Below are 21,998 nucleotides of genomic sequence, written 5' to 3' on the forward strand. Positions count from 1 at the left end.
GATCGGTTCACCGCAGTGAACTTACATCATATCAAAATGAAATATTGTCATAAAATATATATAGATGAATGTACTTTTACATTTGGTGGTGAAAATGGAGAGTGAGCTCTCTTTGATGTTGTTAAAGTTTTTGCTGGAGTTTTATATGGCAACAAGCAGTATGTTTCATATATGAATTACATTCTTCACAAGCCTCATAGTCTCTCTTAGCTTGTGTCAAGTAAGGATTCATTACCATCACTTCAGCTGTTTATTTAGTCATCCATAAGGTGTCTGTCACATAAAATACTTTGTGTGTCACTTTAGATGCTCTAATTATGCCCTGTATCTTCTTCATATTGACTAGAACTGTGCAGGTATACATATATCCCCAGAGAGTGATTGCTTCAGTCTGGGTGACAGTTTCATAGGCTCACATCTGTACTGGTTTAGAAGGTAACACCAATTTGTCTAATTTTGTAAACAGCATATGACATTACATTGTCAAACAAAAGAAACTGTTGTAGGTTCATAATTGCTTGTATTGTCACTAACAATTAATTTCAATATATTTTCTTGCAATTGCTGTGAGGAACATTTTATCATTTCAGGGGATGTGTAGAATATGATCTTGACTGTATAAAGTTACAGAGAGTCATTTTTTCCCCAACATATCTGATGATGTATGATACTTTTTAGGTTGAGCTTCATCCATATTTTCGACAAGAACAACTGAGAACTGCATGTGAAAAAGCTGGCATTCTTGTCCAGGCATACTGCTCTTTAGGTGGATCAGCAGGAGCAAACCATTTGCTGAATGACTCCACTGTGGTTGAAGTAGCACAGCGTCTTGGTAGAACACCAGCACAAGTATTATTGCGCTGGGCACTGCAGCTCAATGCAGGTGGGCAAGCATCATAAACACTCCATAGTATTATATATTAATTTCACGTGAAGTGTTGGATTTCATAGAAAAACTTGGACTCATAACTCAACAGATATAAATTTTGAAAACTGAAACGGGCACCATTATATGACTTTCCAATCCTTGTGATACTGAGCTGCACACTGTTCATAATTAAAGTAAATAATTATCCCATGCAGGCATTAATGTGCCTGGCCACCAAAGAGCTCAACATTAACTATCAAAGTGGTGTGCATGTAGTTAGGAAGTTATGAAGAGACAAATAGGCTAACTCAAAGAGAGTGCCATATTTGCTCTTAAAGTCAATGTTCCAAAGCTACTTGAGAACATAGCAGCAGATTTCTTCCACTACAAAATTAGGCCTTACCTATCAAATCTAAGTGTCAGTTCTTCAGGTACACCACCATGGAGTGTGCAGAGGCCTGCTGACCTGTGCAGTTCCAATGACCATTCGATGTGCTGCTCCACCTACTTCTGCCAAATGCTTTGACAAGCATCCTTTTGAAACTGAGACTGCTAAGCCTTCACTGAAGAGAAAAAGACTCTGTAAATCAATATTATCCAACTACTCATACTCTGAGGCAAATCAGGCATTTAAGGTCACTCGGCCACATACTTGTGTGGAGTTATTCACTCCTGCAGTGAAGCTGCCTGTACCGAACATCAGTGTTAGCAACCAGGCAATGCCAGCATATATTGAAGACTGCTGTTGGCCATCAGATAATGACAAGTACTGAAAACACTTAAATCTAGATTTTTTTTTTAAAGAGGAGCAGGAGTGGAAAGCTGTCTTGTAACGATTTGAAATGGCCCTCCACACTTTCCTCTTTTGTGCTAATTACACTCATAACCTGCAATTATTTGTTGTATAAACTTCAGTCTCTGTCCTCCCTTACAGGTGTAGGATTCAGGGATCTGGATGTGGTTAAAAAGTGAGCGCAGACTCACCAGAAGACCTGATAAATGTATTTGATGATAAAACACAAGGCACACACTGGAAACCTGAACATATTTGATGTTTTAAGTCAAACACTCATACTACATATATATAAGGTCACACTGACAGGTTAAGTGGCAATGCTTGGTTTATATCAAAATCCTCAGACAGTAGTTGATGAACACCAAGGCTTTGCCACATAAGTTGATTTTAACATTCAACAACGCTCCCAACAGGTCGTCCTGGTAATTTTGAAACAGATGGAATAAAAACAGTTAAGTTTTAGAGCTCTAATACAGGAAAACAATAATGTTACAACTTATACAAGTACCTTAAAAACAATTACAAATCATTTAAGATAAAGAACTGGGCTTACAACTTTCACATTGCTTTATTGCATGAATAAATTTAGCAATGATTAATCAGTTGTTATATGGCCCCTTTTGCCAAATAGCATATCTTCAAGTGTGTACCAACTCAGGCAGTTTAAAGCATATGCTTTTTATGACAAAATGCTGCTTGGATGGTGCAATAGTTTGATACATTTAAATCACCCAAAGCACACACAAGTTACTGCTGACACTGCCTTAGAATTTTAAATGGAATTACATATCGATGATGGGTCACAGGAACACCAATGAGGGCTACTAAATTCACTTGCTGTTGACACAATTCAGTTATTATAATGTCGTCAGAAAATTTTATCATTGATATCCATTCACCATGAGTTTTAATCCCACTCTTGAACCATTCCATTTCTCTTTCATTGCTTCCTTAGTGTGTGGATTGAACTGTAGGAGTGAAAGACTACATCCTTGTCTTACATTCTTTTCAATCTGAGTACTTTGTTCTTGGTCTTCCACTCCTACTGTTCCCTATTGATTCTTGTACACATTGTATATTACCTGTCTTTCTCTATAACTTACCCCTATTTTTCTCAGACTTTCAAACATCTTGCACCATTTTACACTGTTGAATTCTTTTTCCAGGTCAACAAATCATATGAACATTTCTTGATTTTTCTGCAGTCTTGCTTCCGTTATCAGCCACAATGTGAGAACTGCCTATCTGGTGTCTTTACCTTCCTTTTTGTGCATTATCGTTGTCCACAACTTGGAAGCACGAGTTGTTAAGCTGAATGTGCGATAATTCTCACGCTTGTCAGCTCTTGCTATCTACAGAATTGTGTGGATGGTGTTTTTCCGAAAGTCTGATGCTATATTGCGAGTCTCATACATTCTGCTAAGCAACATGGACAGCTGTTTTGTTGCCACTTTCCCCAATGATATTAGAGATTCTGATGGAATGTTGTCTTTCCCTTCTGCCTTACTTGATCTTTGGTTGCCCAAAGCTCTTTTAAATTCTGATTTTAATATTGGATTCCTGCCCTTTCGACTCCTGTTTCTTCTTCTATCTTGTCATCAGAAAAGTCCTTCTCCTCATAAAGACCTTCACGTAGCTACTCCTAAAGCAGAAAATCTACTGTCCTTCCAAATCAACACCCTCCACTGCCCAGCGCAACCAGTGTGTGTTCCGGTTGCTAGCGAACTGACCACCTCTGTCCGACCAAGCCCCACACTTTTCTTTCATGCTTGAGCTAGTGTCTCCAGACTGCCCATCCAGAAGTAGCTGTTTGCCCACCCTTACCCACCTGTGCCTTTGGATCCACATTGGAACTGGAAAAGCATGCAATAATGGAACACTAGTAGGTCATGAATATTTTTGGAGAGCCTGAAACTTTTAAAACAGGGAAAACCCTTATGGTGTGGCTCCAGGAGAGGCATTTTTAAGTATCTGAAGCCATTGTGGTAAGTGGCTACATCTTAAAAAGAAGAATAATAACCATAGCAGAAAGAGAACTTTGGCATTGTCACCAGGCAGCAGGTCTTCATGGTGTGATAAGCATACCATACAATACAGAACACATTAGGTACCCCACACACCTGCATATAGTATCATACTGTTGTTCATACTGCAATCATCAATTCATGGAATGACTTAGGGATATTTATTTATTTGTATGACTCACATTCAGTTTAAAAATACAGGTATATAACATTAGTGTATGTATATAACAAGAATACAAAATACAAAACTATATATAAAACTAACTAACTGTCAGTATCTAAGTTCCTAATCTGAGTTGTATCATCAGCTTTTATGAGGTTGTTCCAACTCCCCTGATAGGAACTCAAGGGGCATTCATCTCTAATGCGCTGTCTGGTTTAGAACCCCAGTCACAAACTGGAGACTCTGTAACACCCCATTGTAAAGAGAATCTGCACATTGTCATGCCCAATGTGAGCTTTGTTCAGTTTGACCCATAGTTTCCTGCCAAGTCTGTGCCAGCAGTATAACAGTTATTCTTTTAGAATCACTCACAGTCTTCATGATTTTCAGTAAGTTGATGGTTCTGATCTCACAGGTCTCTCGCCTCGATATTACTGACATCTAGATGTTCTGGTTGCAGCAATAGTGGATTTCTTGAACAGTCTATTTTGTAGTAGACTTGGTATGTCTTCCTGTATGGGTGACTCCAGGTGCTCCTGCAGCTTGCAGTATTCTGTAAGCAAGGCCTCACTTCTATGGATTGTGGGTGGATAGATGTTGATTAGCAGAGGAAGCCAATAAATGGGTGTTATTAACCCCATAGTATGGTTCAACTGGATATCAATCAAGTTGGCATGGTAGCTGTTTAGCTGTACTGGGGCACAGTACTTGGCTCTTGAGAAGACCAGGCACAGTTGATGATGTGCGCAAGGTATCTGCTGAAGCTCCCCATGTCATTCCACACAATTGTTGAATAATATTGATATGAGTTTTTATCTTGGCAGTGGTATTTTCAAGATATTTTCTGTGTGAAAGGTTGTGGTCAAGGGTGACAACAAGGTACTTAGAGTACTTGTTATGGCAAAGAGTGTTTCTATGAAGTTTCACTCTGAGCTATACAGTGGCTTGTTCGTTGTTCAGATGGAATGTAAGTACTTCAGTTTTACTTGTACAGAGTTTGTTTTACAAACAAAAGTGATATCATCAGTGTAGCAGAATTTTGTTAACCTGGTATAGAGAAGCTTGGAGATATATAGGTTGAGTAATAGGGGGGCTGTGGTAGACCACTGCTTAATTTCCTCTACTTGCTCATTTTTTTCTCCCACGTAAATGCGGAAATATCTATTGTTTATCATGGTGGTGATGAGAGTTACAGTTTTTTGGCAGCCAGTCATGTTTAATGACTTGTATATCATCCCTTCTCTCCAGGCTGTGTCATATGCCATGGTTAGGTCTATGAATGCAACACATCTTCACATTTTCTTGGAAACCAGCCTCTGTGGAAGCTGTTAGGGCCAGTACCTGGTTGCAGCAACTTCTCTGTGGCCTGAAACCTACTTGCTCAGCTGGGATATGTTCCAGACTGAAGCCTTTAATTCTATTATAAATGACCCTCTCCAAGAGTTTATAAGTACAGCTCAAAAGGGAAATTGGTCTGAAACTTTGAGGGCGGTCAGCAGGTTTACCTGGTTTCAAAATTGCCGCTGTTTTTGTTCTCTTTATCTCATTAGGCAGTGATCCATTATCTAGGCTGTTGGAGAAGAAGCAGACTAGCCTTTTTTTACCACCATTACCCATGCTTATCAGAAATTCCATGTGTATATTAATCAGGACCAGGTGCTTTACCATGTTTAGTTTGTTTCAAGACCTCATCCAATTCAGTCAGTGTAAATGGTGAAGAGAAATCAGATTTGTTTGGGCACTGAGCTTTTAGGGAGGTGAGTTCTCATTTTATTTTGGAAGTATGTTGTTTCACTGGATGATGTAGGTGCTTCAACTATATATGGCTACTGATTTGGTTATCTGAAATTCAACTTCTGACCAGTTTATTGCAGGCTACACCAAGCTTATGCAGAAGGCTCCTTGCCTTTGTACTTGAATGTTTAAAGCTTACGTTTTCTACCATCTCACACCATTCTACTCTTCTAGCAGCGTCAAGCCTTTGGAGGAGGCTGTTTGCAGTATTGCTGTCGCCAGTTTCACTATATTGTTTGTAAAATTGTTCGCATGTTCATTCCACCCTGGTATACAGGGTGTTCCAAAAGGTACGGTCAAAATTTCAGGAAACATTTCTCACACACAAATAAAGAAAAGATGTTATGTGGACATGTGTACGGAAAATCTTAATTTCCATGTTAGAGCTCATTTTAGTTTCGTCAGTATGTACTGTACTTCCTCGATTCACTGCCAGTTGGCCCAATTGAAGGAAGGTAATGTTGACCTCGGTGCTTGTGTTGACATGCGACTCACTGCTCTACAGTACTAGCATCAAGCACATCAGTACGTAGTATCAACAGGTTAGTGTTCATCACGAACGTGGTTTTGCAGTCAGTGCAATGTTTACAAATGCGGAGTTGGCAGATGCCCATTTGATGTATGGATTAGCACAGGGCAATAGCCATGGCGCGGTACGTTTGTATCGAGACAGATTTCCAGAACGAAGGTGTCCCCACAGGAAGACGTTCGAAGCAATTGATCGGCGTCTTAGGGAGCACGGAACAATCCAGCCTATGACTCGCGACTGGGGAAGACCTAGAATGACGAGGACACCTACAATGGACGAGGCAATTCTTCGTGCAGTTGACGATAACCCTAATGTCAGCGTCAGAGAAGTTGCTGCTGTACATGGTAACGTTGACCACGTCACTGTATGGAGAGTGCTACGGGAGAACCAGTTGTTTCCGTACCATGTACAGCAAGTGCAGGCACTATCAGCAGCTAATTGACCTCCACAGGTACACTTCTGCGAATGGTTCATCCAACAATGTGTCAATCCTCATTTCAGTGCAAATGTTCTCTTTACGGATAAGGCTTCATTCCAACGTGATCAAATTGTAAATTTTCACAATCAGCCTGCGTGGGCTGACGAGAATCCGCACACAATTGTGCAATCACGTCATCAACACAGATTTTCTGTGAACGTTTGGGCAGGCATTGTTGGTGATGTCTTGATTGGCCCCCATGTTCTTCCACCTACGCTCAATGGAGCACGTTATCATGATTTCATATGGAATTCTCTACCTGTGCTGCTAGAACATGTGCCATTACAAGTACGACATAACATGTGGTTCATGCACGATGGAGCTCCTGCACATTTCAGTCGAAGTGTTCGTACGCTTCTCAACAACATATTCGGTGACCGCGAAGGATTGGCAGAGATGGACCAATTCTATGGCCTCCACACTCTCCTGACCTCAACCCTCTTGACTTTCATTTATGGGGGCATTTGAAAGCTCTTGTCTACGTGACCCCGGTACCAAATGTAGAGACTCTTCGTGCTCGTATTGGGGATGGCCGTGATACAATACGCCATTCTCCAGGGCTGCATCAGCGCATCAGGGATTCCATGTGACGGAGGGTGGATGCATGTATCCTCGCTAATGGAGGACATTTTGAGCATTTCCTGTTACAAAGTGTTTGAAGTCACGCTGGTACGTTCTGTTGCTGTGTGTTTCCATTCCATGATTAATGTGATTTGAAAAGAAGTAATAAAATGAGCTCTAACATGGAAAGTAAGTGTTTCCGGCCACATGTCCACATAACATATTTTCTTTCTTTGTGTGTGAGGAATGTTTCCTGAAAGTTTGGCCGTACCTTTTTGTAACATCCTGTATATTCCTCTCCCCGTTCACAAGGGATAAACTTCTTAGCAGCAGTTGGAACAGCCCTGAGAAACAGAGGGCTAGTTTTTAGGTTCTGGTGGAATAGAACAGATATATTGATATAGATCATCAGGAAAACTCCATCAGTCAGCCCTGCGGAAATTCCTACCTCTTTTATGTGAGTCTTCCTTGGTTGGAGTGTGTGTTTCCTGGACTAGAGATACATCAATATTATTATCTACATGGCATTTAGATAGGTACTTGCTTTTAGCTCGGCTAATGCTTTCTCTGTTTAAATGGCATACTTGAACACACAGAGTCCTGAAATGTTCCATTTCTTAGGGGCTTTTGATTTTGATTTGCACGTTTTTAGCCAGGAAATCCAATATTTGGTCTGACTGCCATTTCGTTTTAGCTTATTTAGCACTTCCCGGGGTGCACATGTAGTATTTCACCACGGACGCGAGCTAGTTTACACCCCTCTTAGGGTTATGAAGAAAGAATAACCTCTTAGAATTGGGGTCTTGTAGTGTACAAATGGCATTTGCTTCGAGCGCAATGTTTTGCAATGGAGATGTTTTATTTCACGTGTTCCACATATGGATGTACGTATGTAATGGTTTTTTCAATTGTATGCCGCCACAACACTTAGGGCATGTAGCGTACTGCTTATGAAAGTGCTGGAAAATGACTTAAGAGTAAAAATTGGTCAATTGCGCAACAATAAAGGATAACTATACAGCCTTTCAAAGATAATGTTTTTTTTTTTTTTTTTTTTTTCACAAAAATAATTTTAATGTTATATGCAAATGTTGGAGAAAATCACCGTGTTGACAGATGAGGAAGTTTTGAATTGTTTCATACCGTATTTACTCGAATCTAAGCCGCACTCGAATCTAAGCCGCACCTGCAAAATGAGACTCGAAATCAAGGAAAAAAAAATTTCCTGAATCTAAGCCACACCTGAAATTTGAGACTCGAAATTCAAGGGGAGAGAAAAGTTTTAGGCCCCACCTCCAAATCGAAACAAAGTTGGTCCATTGTAATATGAGACGATACAATTACAGTAGTTTGGTTCGAGTCATAAGTTTAGCAGTTAAGCTTTACCAGGTAGCCATTGCTATGCGTCAGGCGCTCCATCTGTATTTGTGCGGGTACCCTTCCTTTTTCACATGCTTCATCTGGTTTGAATTGATTGTTTATTTTTCTTTGATCTGATAAGTGCCATTCTCTTTGTTATACGTGTTGAAGTCACTCTAAGCTGAAAATGCATTACTGTAATGTGTCATGCACTGTTTGTCACATTCTGATAATGGGTGTTTACAGCCAGTCGCCGCTCGCGGCATGGCGTGCTTTTGTGCATGCTACCGCTGCTTACAATTAAAAAAAAAGAGAGAGGAATCGTCTCATTAGCAAAACAATGGCAAGAGACTGCTATTTGTTGTTACTTACACTGCTGCTTTCTTTGATCATGATCAACAAGAACCAAATAATAGACTGCGTATGATAGATGATGTTCTGAACGAGAGTTTAGCGAAAATTTTTCTCCGTTTGAAAATCTTTGCAGACGCCTCTTTAGTACATTACATTCTGCACAGAAATTAGAGTCATCTTAGATTCAAAAATCTAGTCAATTGCCGTGCTTCATTTCTGACTGTATCACTATTAGGCATAAGAATAATACGAATATAAACATGACATGATATGTATATTCTTCTACGTTCGCTGTTGTGTCATTCTAGTTTCGTAGTTTATTAGGCAGACAGGATTTAAATGAGACAGCAGCAAACACAAAAGAATACATGGCAAAATGTTTATATATGTTTATATTTGTATTATTCTTATGGTGAAGAGAATACTGCATGTGATTCACAATTCATAAAAGTTCCTATTAGCAACCATCTCTTCTCACAGGTAGGAAAAAATTCTGAATGTAGTGTTGGCCATATTGACAAACATCCCAAACCGTCTTGCCAGTAGTTCGTAGTACACTGAAATGCTGCTACATTCGAAGACGAACAATACGGAATTTGTATTTACTTCATTGGATGAAGTATGAAAATGCAGTGGTTGAAACTCGGGGCGGAGAAAAAAGCTCGTCTTCCACCTTTCCTTTTAATTTATTTATTGACGCAGAGGTTTTGGCGCCAGTATTTATCTTTGTGCCTGCAAAGCATGCCTGTTTAGCGCTACATATATTCGACAGCAGAAGTTAGTTGTGGCGGCACCTACCAACATTTTTCAGAACTTCCACTTATTTTGCACTCGATTCTAAGCTGCAGGCGGATTTTTGGATTACAAAAACCGGAAAAAAGTGCGGCTTAGATTCGAGTAAATACGGTATATTTTGAAAAAAAAATTAAAAAAACTTTTATCTTGATTACCATTTAGTTATATTGGGGAAACTCCTTTGAATGCACAGTATTTTTTTCTGATAGATTTTCATGATTCCTCTTACAGATTGTTCACATACCCTGGTTTGTGCTTAATTATGAAGCACCAACTTGATTATCTGTAATCTCTGTCACCTCCTCAGTAGCACATCCATTTGTTGTCCTCTGAAACTCTTAATAATTGATGATGTCTGCTCAGGAAAAATATACAGGATACTACAATTTAGATTGCACTTTTTCACACATTTTATTAGCCTCAAAGTTGTGCTGTTTAAACTGTGACGAGTTTTCCTCATCCTTGAAATTACTGTCGCTTACTGTCAGGTCAGTACCACACAGTTCAGTCAAAATATCCATTAATTTGTGTTACAGAAATCACTTGGAAGTTTTTAGACATCAGTGTTACTGATTTTTCATTAGTACAGGTGCACGCACTTCACGAATGAACTGTGCAAACATGTAACATGAGCAAATATCACTATCATAGGTATTACATACTTGACAGTTTGCTCACGACTGGGTGCAGACTGACTAACTTTGAGTGACATCTGACTATTTAAAAACTGATGTATTAACATAGAGTTGTTTTGGATATTATACAATCATTAAAAATGACTATGTAAAACTGTGCTGTTTAGGATGTGGTATAAGTAATGACAGTTTTTTGTTTGTTTACAAAACATTTGGTAAACAAGGAATCACTTTATGAATTTACAATGGTAATTATGTACTTAAGAGTACAGGTGCAGTATTGAAAATTATTTCACATAATGATAAATTATTCAAAATATTAATTATATAATTAGTGAGGGATGACCCCTGATTTGGAAAAAAATAGAGCAACAAAAGTGCAGTGTCAAAGTTCATAATATAACAAGCCCAAAGGCAAAATCAGCCATAAAAGTCATCACACATGGAATAGTTCCAAGTTGCTGTGTCACACAGTGATGCTGAAATTTACTTGTTACAGATGTCAGATGTAGATATTTTCCTTAACTTTTGTTTTGTAATCATGAAAGTCCACCAGTCCACAGAGTTTATAAAAAAAAAAAATTGCTAATTTTTGTACATTGTCTTTAAATATAACACCAGCAGCAAAGACTGAGTTTTAATTATTTTTTTCCTTCTTTTTTTCCAGCTGTGATTCCAAAATCTGTGAACCCAGATCGCATTGCATCTAATATAGCTCTAAACTTTGAGCTTCTACCAAAAGATATGGAGTTATTGAACAGTTTAAAAACTGTGAAAAAGTTTGCATGGGATCCTGAAATAGTTGCTTAATATTTTTGCACTACACCAAACTGGAAACATTTGTTTTTCATGTTCTTTAATTATGGCTGCTACATTTGATCAAAGTTTCTGCAACAAAATTGCAGAACTTTGCTATAGTAAATATGACACTCTTCCGAAGAATGGAAAACCAAATGATAGACAGTGGACTCTACTTGCAGCAATTGTCAAAGTAAATGGTTGGGGTATAGATCCAGTATTTGAAGTGATTTCAGCTGGAACTGGATCAAAATGTGTGGGGCAGTCAAAAATGTCTTCTACAAGACTGAATGACTGCCATGCAGAAGTGATGGCGCGACGAGGATTTCTTCGTTACTTATATTATCAAGTCTTTCAACAGCTGCATACGGGTAAATCAGCCCTCTTTAGTGGCACTGATCATGAAGGTCGCTGCATCATGAAAGATGATATTACATTCCATTTTTTCACCAGCCATGTTCCTTGTGGTGATGCTTCAATATTTCCAAAATTTGATGATTATTCAGATGGCACATGCACCCTACCAATTAATATTTCATTTTCACATGCATTAAAGGAAGTATCCAAGATGCAGGATGCCAATGCAAATAAACATTTATCTAAAAATACAGTAAGCAAAGAAGCAGAAACTGTATTCCAGACTAATGATGGAGTTGAGTCTGATGTGAGTCAAGCCAGTTGCTCCCATAACCATTTACCAACCAGGGAAGGACTATTTGTTAAGCAGTTAAATACTGATTCAGAAGTTCAACTGCCAAGAACAGTAAGGCTCCAAGAAATTACAGGTGAAGAGTGTAAAACGGCAGTCCACTGTGGAAATGAAGTAAAATTTACAGTGATCGAGCCAAGTGAGCTCCATTCTGTGTCACCCCACACTCATACAAATTCAACTGATGAAAACTATAAGTGTTCTGGGCTGAAACGTGCATCTGAGCACGAAGAAAATCTTAGCCCATTGTCAAAAAAACCAGCTTTCTCCGATGTTTACAGAACAGGTTCAAAGTGCCTCCCAGGGGAAAAATTACAAGATCCTAAACTTCCTGGAGCAAACTATCATGTAACAGGAGTACTTCGAGGGAAACCAGGTCGCGGAGAGCGCAGTCTATCATTATCCTGTAGTGATAAATTAGCAAGGTGGGCAGCAGTGGGTTTGCAGGGTGCTTTATTGTCTTTGCTTTTGCATGCACCTATTTACTATAAGACACTCAACATAGGTGGCAGCAGTCCATACTCATATGATGCACTTCATCGAGCAGTTGTGGGAAGAACAACTGGCGTAGTTGGCCTAAAACCACCATATGGACTGTCATCACCTATATTTCTACATTCTACATTGCCTTTCTCAGATGCCCGTCAACCAGGAAAATTGCCTTGTGCTGAAAGCATAGTGTGGAGTGCAGTACCTGATAGGTGAGAACATCCATAAAGTATTTAACTTCTGTTTCTATTAATAATTCTAATGACGTCTTCCTTATCTTAAAAAATTGTTTTCATGTATTATGAATGTGAGAACATTGAAAAAAGAAAAACCGTTATTTGGAAACATGGGTATCCTGTTTTTAGTCAATGTTATGGTTGCACCCGTATTGTTTAAAGACTCAGTGACATTTCCCATACAAAGAAGCAGTGCTTTCTTGTCACAGTTAGCTTTACATATCAACCTACAATAATGTACATAATGTTACATTTTGTCTTGGAATGAATAGAGAGTTGTCTGAAGGGAACCAGATTGCAATCCTTGGCATAAAAAATGTAACAGATGCAAATTTTACTACTAAATGCCTAAATACCATGGCTCTTGGTTTATTACCAAGTGGGAAATTCTATGCATGTCAGTAGGTGCATTTATACTCTCGTACTGCTATAATGAAATTGATCCACTTCATTTGCATAAATACAAGACACCACAATACACATATATTTAAGTTAGATACCACAAAAGGTCTGTCCAAAGAGCTCACAGACAAAGACTTGGTCTCAATTTCATTTTCTACATCAACTTTTGCAGCTAATTGTTCCCACAACAATATAAAATAGTTGTTCAGTTACAGCAAATCTAGTCTGCATGGCTGTCATGTTGTCTATTTCCGCAGATAAGTCTGCATTTATACAGTGAAAATTTATTGAATGTTATGCATTCCGTCCTACTAATACTACTATTAAGGAAATTCCAGGATGAAAACTCTTAAAATGAAGAAAGGCAGCCACTCACCTCTAGCAGATTGATGTACATTGTGTAACACATCTAAAGCATGACTTTTTTAGTTAGAACTTTCTCCTAGTGTAAGTACACACTCTTGTTCATAGCCATGGGTGAGTGCACTTGTGCATGTGTGTGCATGCTTAAACTAGAAACAAACATTCCATGGCAGTTGTCTAACATAATTTTTGTAGAGGTATATGTAGTTTTAACAATTGGAAGCCAACAGTAGGAATGAAAGTAAAATATACAACTTTTGTGTTCCTCCAAGTTACTACCTCAAGAGCATGTTTTCTTTTCAAACCTTACAAATATTTTGATGATACTTCACACACTGGTTTACATTGTAACAATTTTACTTCGAGAGAGAATAACCTGATATGTATAAAACATTGAGTTATTCTTAGTGGTAGTATGTAAACTAATTGTTCTCACAGAAATTTGAATACAGTAATTTTTATTTCAATTCAGTTTCCAGTAGATAATTATTTAATACCTGTTTAAGGAAACAAGAAAATGAAATCAAAATTAAATTACCTATGTGGTAAAGAAATGAGCAAAACTGTTTCTGAAAAATTTATTTAAAACAAGACCTTTAGACTATGGATGGGAAAGTAGCCCTTGCTTTGTATGTATGATGAAGAATGACAGTATGTTACTCATTGTCTGTGGTATGAACCTTTCAGATATAAGTATGGTACCTATGCATAATATTTGTTTTTTTTTGCGTTAGCCTAATGTAGTTACTTCCTTCTCTACCTCTGCTCTGTCTTTACATACACTGAGAATATTTGAACAATTACATATTTCAGCTTTGAAATTTTTTAGGATATGAATCACCATATTAACAAGACTGTGCATTGCAGACTGTACCTCCTGTAATATTTACTTTGCATATGACATGACATTATTAAAATAAAACTTTAAGCAGCCATTCACTGTAGAAGCACAACAAGTGTGCAAATACTTAGGTGTTTATTTTTGGTCACTGTGGTCAACTTCTAGTGTGACCTTTAAAAAATAGTGTTATGGCATGAAGGCAAATAGACGATGGTTGCATGGACCTGAATTACTGTGACAGTATCAACAAACAGAGAACAACTTACTAAGTGTCATTGTAAACAGGTGCTTTCTTTTTTCTGTGCAAGTAGTTTTTGGGGGCATTTATTAATTTGTTATATCAGTTTCAATGTCTCCACTGTCCATATCTTGCCCCGACTTCCAGAAGTGGCTTCATCATATATATTTCATTTTCAACATGATTGCTTTTAGGGCAGGATCCAAAGAGTGTCCACAAATTTTGTAACATACATAAATCTAGTTGCTTCTTTGGACTTACAGTTGTGGAATCATAGAGATTTACAGTGGCAACTGTAATTGAATCATAGGGACATTCGCTTTAGTAGCAAATAGTTAAATTGAAGTATGAACAAATGGGATAAGTCTAAATTAGTGTAGTAAGATATTATTAAGACAAGTGTAGTAATAAAGTAGTATATGATGTCTCATTATTGTATAAATATTTTTAAAATTCCCTTTTTGTTTTATCTACATAGGCCTCTGGAAGTTGCAGTAAATGGAATTAAAAAGGGTACAACAAAGAAATCAGAAAAACTGCATTCTACTTGCTGCTTGATGATATGTAAGAAAGAACTGTTATGCCAGTTTATGCATTGCACGCATGTTATAAATGGTGTTGACATTTCCAACATGACTTACGCACAAATCAAAGGAATGGCAGAACATTACAGAGCAGCGTGGAACATTGTACAGAAAACATGTTTTCCTGCATGGCCGAGGAAACCTACAGAGCTGTCATCATTCACCGCTGGAGAATAAAATTGTGTTACTGAGTACTACAATTGAATAACCTGTTTTCCCTTAGTGTTCTGTAGGTATGACTAACTACTTTAGACCCTGGTCGGCATTAACTGTATAATGACTGAATATGAGGATGTTGTTGTGATCTTCAGTCCAAAGACTGGTTTGCTGCAGCTCTTCATGTTAGTCTTCCTGTGCAAGGCTTTTCATTTCTGAGTAACTTCTGCAATCTACATCCACTGTGATCCTGCCTATATCTCTATCTGCAATTTTTACCTCCCCAGCACTTCCCTATGTTACCAAACTCGCTATTCTTTGATGTTTCAGAATTTGTCCTATGAATCAATCCCTTCTTTTAGTCAAGTTGTGCTATATATTTCTTTTCTTTCCAGTTTGATTCAGTATCTCCTCATTAGTTTATTTAACGTACCCATCTGATCTTCAGCATTCTTCTATAGCACCAAGTATTTATTCTCTTTGTGTGAACTGCTTATCGTCGATGTTTTACTTCCCTACAAGTCTACACTTCAGAAAATATTTCCTAACACTTGTATTTATATTAGATGTACACAAATCCCTATTTTTGAGAAATGCTTCTCATGCCGTCGTCGATTTGCATCCTATATTTTCTGTACTTTGACCATCACTTAATTTACTACCCAAGTAGCTAAACTCTTCTACTGGTTTTAGTATCTCATTTCCTAATGTAATTCCCTCAACATTACCTTTTTAAATTTGACTACATTGCATTACTTGTGTTAATGCTCTCTTTTCATGACACTATCCATTATGTTCCACTGCTCTTTCAAGTCCTGTGCTGCCCCTGACAGAATTACAGTGTCATCAGCAAACCTCGAATTTTTTATCTCTTCTCCCTAACCTGTCATTCCATTTCCAAAATTTTCCTTGATTATCTGTACTGCTTGCTCACTGTACAAGTTGAAAAACTTTGAGGGTAGGCTACAACACTGTCTCATACCTTTCTCAACTACTGCTCCCCTTCTATACCCTATGACTAATCTGGTTCCTACACAAGTTGTAAATAACCCATCACTTCCTTTATTTTACACCTGCAGCTTTGAAAAAATTGAGTGTAGGTCAGTCAACATTGTCAAAAGCTTCCTCTAAAGCTACAAGTGCAGGTTTGCCTGTCTTCCAAGATGAGACATAGACTCAGTACTGCCTCACATGTTCCTACATTCCTCAAGATCTGCTTCCATTACCTGGCCTTGATGTTACTGTAGTTAGCCTCCTGTGGCCATTGTCAGAAGCACACGGCAAATTTACTGTAAACAAGTACAGTGATGACTAAGGGAAACACATCGCATTTTGAATGACCGACAGTTGTTCGTATACCATCATATGGTTCAGCATCTCCTCGTGAAATAGTACGATAAAAACTCTCACCAAGCCGACCGAAGTGCCCCCACTCCCAGGTGCAATAATATTATGGTTGACTAATACCACTTTTTCCTTCTTCTGTAAATAATTGTCAATATTTTGCATCCATGACTTATTAATCTGATGGTACAGCTGTGAGCACCTGCCTTCTTTGAAATTAATACATTCTTCCTAAAGACTGAGGGTATTTCCCCTGTCTCATGAATCTTGCACACCAGATGAAATCATTTTGTCATGGATCTCAGTAATTCTGAGGGGATGCCCTCACTCCAGGGTCCATCTTTCAGTGTCCTGTCGAATTCTTTTCACAGTATCACATCTCTGATCTCATCTTCAGCTAGTTCCTCTTCTCTTTCTCTGACCTTGTCCTCAAAGTTTTTCTCTTATATAGACAGTATGTATATTCCTTCCACCTTCCCCTTATTTGCTTAGTACTGACTTGCATTGAACTTGATATTCATACAGCTGCTTCTTTTCTCTCATAAAATTTCTTTAATTTCTTGATAGGCAGCATCTGTCTTTCCACTAGTTGTGCACTTTTGTTCTCTAGCCTTCCCTGTTTAGCCTCTCTGCATCTTCTGTTAATTTTTCATTTTTATATTTTCTCTTTTTATCAGTTAAATCCAATATGTCCTGTATTATCCAAGGATTCCTACTACGCCTTGTCCTTTTACCTGTGGTTCTCTGTGCCTTCAGTATTTCATTTCTCAAAGCTACCCATTCATCATCTGTTGTATTCCTTTCCCCCCTACCTCTGAAACTTTCCACAACATCTGGTTCTTTCAACTTATCCAGGTCCCATCTTGAATTCCTTCTTTTTGTAATTTTTTCAGTTTTACTCTGCAGTGTATAACCAACAAATGATGGTCAGAGCCCACATCTCGCCCTGGAAATGTTTAAAATCTAGTTTCAACATCTCTGTATTACTGCTGCGTAATTTGAGGATATTTGACTAGATTCACTCAAGAATGAATTGAGCTTCCCAGATCATAAGAAAATGAAAATTGTCTCAGTTTTTATTTAAACTTCTGGCAGGCTCTAAGAAACTAGTTCGTTTAGTTAATACTTTCCTCCAGTAGGCTCCTTATAATGTTATACTGAATCGCACTTTAGTCATTGTGATTTTATCCCTTTCTTTGTTTGTCCACGAGTTGTAGCAGTAATTAAGAGAGAGAACTTTTAAGTGGGATGAGTGTGGTTCAGATTACCAGCCATTTATCTTATCAAGGGTTTTTGTTGTTGTAATAAACTCTTCGGAACTACACTAGTATGGATCTGATTTCCTTCCTGGATCCAGAGTTCATAGGATGTTAACAATCTTCCATTGTTAGATGTAAACTTTTATTTCTCATAGTCTGATAGTAGGTAATTTAATGTCTGACTGCTATATAACTTAATCTTTGGCATCTGTGTATCTTGTGAACACACATAATAAATATACTGTTTCTCATTTGATTGATTATTGCAAACATTGTACAATACCATCCTTGATCTTTAATATGATCTGATAAAATCATGCGAAACCAGGTACAAAAAACTCCCATTATCTAAATTTGCAAAGTACTGGCATTTCTCTTAACACAAGGCATGCAATATTAATAAAATACTGTGAAGTTTTTAAAATGGCTCAAATAATGTACAGAGAAATATAAATAGATATCGAGTTTATTATGGGTGATGATTCCACTCCTTCAACTGTAGAAATGATGAAAGGTACAAAGAAGTAATTCTGATTGGATATTGACAAAATTATTTAATTTGATTGACAAAAATCTACTCACCAAGTGTTGGCAGAACTCAAAAGACTGTTGTAATTTCAGAGCCAGTGGATCCTTCTTGATGTAGAAGGGTTGAAGGTGAAGGGAGAAGGATGAAGGAAAGGGACTGGAGAGGTCTAGGAAAAGGGGTAGATTTCGGGAAAGTCACCCAGAACTGCAGGTCAGGAGAGACCTACCACACGCAATGAGAAGGAAAGACTGATTGTTGGGGACTGTATTGGACAAGATTCAAAAACCTGATAGCTTAAAGCTGGAAGACAGGTAATGAGCAAGACAGAGATTACTGCTAAAACATTGTGCGTGAGTTAATAAGAGTGAAAAACTGAATGCGTTGCATGTAACAGAGGTGGGAGGGGACCAGTGAAAAATAGATGGGAAAGACATTGAAAGATGTAGAAAATGAAAACAGAGTGAAGCAAATAGTAGTTACAGTGAAGACATGCTGGGACAGAAGAAATTAACATAAATAAAGGCCAGGAGTGTGGCGAGAACCAAGGATAGGTTGTACTGAAGAATGAAATTACAGAACTGCACCTGTTGTTGTTCGTCAACTCCGAAGAGCTTGCAGTAGCTGAATTTTGTATGGTTTCATGAGTAAACATTGATGCAACACACACCAGATGGACATTTGGGGGCATGTTGAGCTGCATGGCAAATGGATTTATGTGAACTCCTTGTGAAAGTATGGCGAATGCATTCAACATCTGTGTCAGAAACTCGGGGATGGTCCAGTGACTTGCCTTTACACAAACAACCTGTTCCTCGGATTTGTTCATGCCATGGTCTAATGCTCTGAGCTGTAGGAGGATCCCCACCATACCTAGTATGAAAGTCACACTGAACATTTATTACTGACATGTACTGCGTAAAACATAGTACACAAAATGCTTTCTGTTGTCCCGACATCTTTTTTACTAAAACTGGATTGGGTGCACACTGCTGCTACCTAGCAGGAACCATGTAAAACTCAAGAGTTTGCTCATTCCAACAGTAAATTGTTCACACACATATCTCAAATAACTTAATAGTTATGATATTTTTAAATAGGATGATTCTTTTTGATACACCCTGTATATTAATGGTACACTATGGAACCACTAGCAGATGGCAATATACTGTTTTGCTGTAATACAGCCAAACTTTAACAAGTCTGAAACCAGACCTGAAAAATCTGTGCCAAAAGACTGATAATGTACAACTTTATTAATGAAAAGAAAATAGTGCAAATTAACAGTGAAGACATAGCACCATTTCCAGTTTTGTATTTACAACTGTTGAAAACAGTGATCAGTAAAAGTAATGAACAAGGTTCAAATGGCCCTGAGTACTTTTGATAAACTAAAAAGCACTTTCAAAACCAAGAGTTTGATGTCAGAAATGTCTAATGGCTGATGACTGGTACTAACTGCAAAAAATGTAGCACGCTGTGTACAGTATGTCCAACAAGAACTACACCTCACAAAAACCACATAGACTGTTCCATATCCAACATGCTGTGCTGCATCAGTTTTGCCACCAGGCCATTAAATGTGTATCCACTTTTACTTGGTTTACAGTATTACAATAAGCAACTACCAAGTGCTCTGCAAATAGGGGATACTTCATACCAATATTAGTCAGTTCTTGTCTTATTCATTTTAGTTAACGTGATGTAACAAGTTGTTGAGCCTATAATGTAGTAGCAACCCTGTTTAATTTTTAGCTATATCCACAGATGTGTCCAGCAGATGCCAGCACAATTCCTAATAACAACACAATTAATTCTCTAATGGTCAAGTAGTTTATGCTGCAAGTACAAAATGGTCATTTGCTAAATCCTACAGTTATTAATAGTTGTGATGAATGAGATTTTCACTCTGCAATGGAGTGTGTGCTGATATGAAACTTCCTGACAGATTAAAACTGTGTGCCGGACCGAGGCTCGAACTCTGGACCTTTGTCTTTCGCGGGCAAGTTCTCTACCATCTGAGCTATCCACAACTCACGACCCTTCCCCACAGCTTCAATTCTGTCATTACCTCATCTCCTACTTTCCAAACTTCACAGAAGCTGTTCTGCAAACCTTGTAGAACTAGCACTCCTGGAAGAAAGGATATTGGCGGACACAGGGCTTAGCCACAGCCTGGGGGATGTTTCCAGAATGAGATTTTCACTCTGTAGCAGTTATGATGTGCTTCTTGCTAATACATGACTGTGCTAACCAAAGGATGTTGCACTGGCCTGTGATTGATTTTATTCTTCTGAATAGCTGAAAATGACCTGGCTCACTTGGCCTTTATTTTCATTTCTATTTTTGCAAACAGTCAAAATCACTCATGACCGTCATAAAAATGAACATTTCTTTTAAGAAAAATTAGTATTTCATACTCTTGAGTGCTCTTAAATCCCCTTTAGTATTCAGCAATACCCTAATTTGAAATAAAGTACTCTGGTCTCACTTATTTCTTTACTGAAAACTGAGAACTTCCCAAAACATTCATAAATTGAAATTCATAAACAACATTCTGAAATCATGTAGAATACATTGGAGTATTTTAGAAACCACGAAAACAACCTTTAACATTCAAGAGTACTTGTAAAAGCTCTAAGCAAGATATTCTGGTGACAACCACACTGTGATGCAGCCACTTGGAACACTCGTGTCTCCACAACTGCTATAGTGCACAACAGGGGAACCAAAGGTAGCATCAGATACAAATAGTAGTGATTGGCAGCTAGTGGGTTTGGAGCTGTTGTAAACTTCTCTCACAAACATCGTTGTTGTTGCTGTTGTGGTTTTCAGTCCAGAGACAGGTTTGATGCAGCTCTCCAAGCTACTCTATCCTGTGCAAGCACAAACATTAATATATAAGTTTTGTAATATGTTAGCAGATCCTTTGCACCTCCATTTCCTGTGATCCACTGCTTCCTTCGTACCGCTGCTGTATCTGCTGTCATCCATCACATCACCCAGGACCTGAAATCTCTCCCACACTTACCTCCTTTCCCCTTTCCACATAACCCTCCATGGCTGTTATTATAAGCCCCTCCCATCTTAGTATACACCCAATCAGTTTCTTTTCCTTCCTTTTTAGAATTAGTAATAGTGTTTTACCCTCTCTCTCTTTTCAGCTCCTCTTCATTTTTCACTCTATCCATCTAACTCACTACTCCATCCTCCACCATGTCCACATCTTGAAAGCCTCCAGCCTTGCTCAATCTTTCTTCTTCAATGTCCACATTTCAGCACCACACATGAGGACAGTCCATACAAAACATTATATTAGTCTCTTCTTCAAATTCTTTGTACACACACACACACACACACACACACACACACACACACTCTGCTGAACAAAGGTTTGGAATATTATTGTAGAATTTAATCTACGACACTAGAGGTATCATTGACCTAGGGACTTCATGCGTTATCCAGTTAGAACCCATAAAGAGGACAGTGTTTTCTACTAGCATGCTTTGTGACTGTTTCTCAGTCAGGTAAACATACTGCTGCCGCAGTGGCACACCACAAGCAGTCCAGTATCAAGAACAGCTTCATTCAGTTTGTGTTCAGCACCACACTAACATGCCACATAGAGGCATACAACACTTCGATAGAGTCAGGATAGTGGCTTTACTTTCAGCAGGTTATACACAGCAAGATG

The 21,998-nt window shown here is 38.3% G+C and overlaps 2 protein-coding genes across 3 annotated transcripts in view; both read left to right on the forward strand.

Annotated features, from left to right (window-relative positions):
* Positions 1-11,166, forward strand: part of LOC126475519 (uncharacterized oxidoreductase MSMEG_2408/MSMEI_2347-like) — a 37,018-nt gene extending 25,852 nt beyond the window's left edge. For both annotated transcript variants that reach the window (XM_050103448.1, XM_050103449.1), the window contains exons 5-6: positions 679-883; positions 11,024-11,166. In XM_050103448.1, the coding sequence (XP_049959405.1) occupies positions 679-883; positions 11,024-11,166 (348 nt within the window). The remainder of the gene's footprint in view (positions 1-678; positions 884-11,023) is intronic.
* Positions 11,167-11,218: 52 nt separating this feature from the next.
* LOC126475518 (tRNA-specific adenosine deaminase 1) lies at positions 11,219-18,026 on the forward strand. The gene is made up of 2 exons (XM_050103446.1): positions 11,219-12,564; positions 14,911-18,026. Exons 1-2 carry the CDS (start codon positions 11,219-11,221, stop codon positions 15,191-15,193), a joined length of 1,629 nt encoding a protein of 542 aa, XP_049959403.1. The 3' UTR covers positions 15,194-18,026.
* The last annotated feature ends 3,972 nt before the right edge of the window (positions 18,027-21,998 follow it).

The sequence above is a fragment of the Schistocerca serialis genome, chromosome 4, assembly GCF_023864345.2.
Source record: "Schistocerca serialis cubense isolate TAMUIC-IGC-003099 chromosome 4, iqSchSeri2.2, whole genome shotgun sequence".
Classification (NCBI taxonomy): Eukaryota; Metazoa; Arthropoda; class Insecta; order Orthoptera; family Acrididae; genus Schistocerca; species Schistocerca serialis.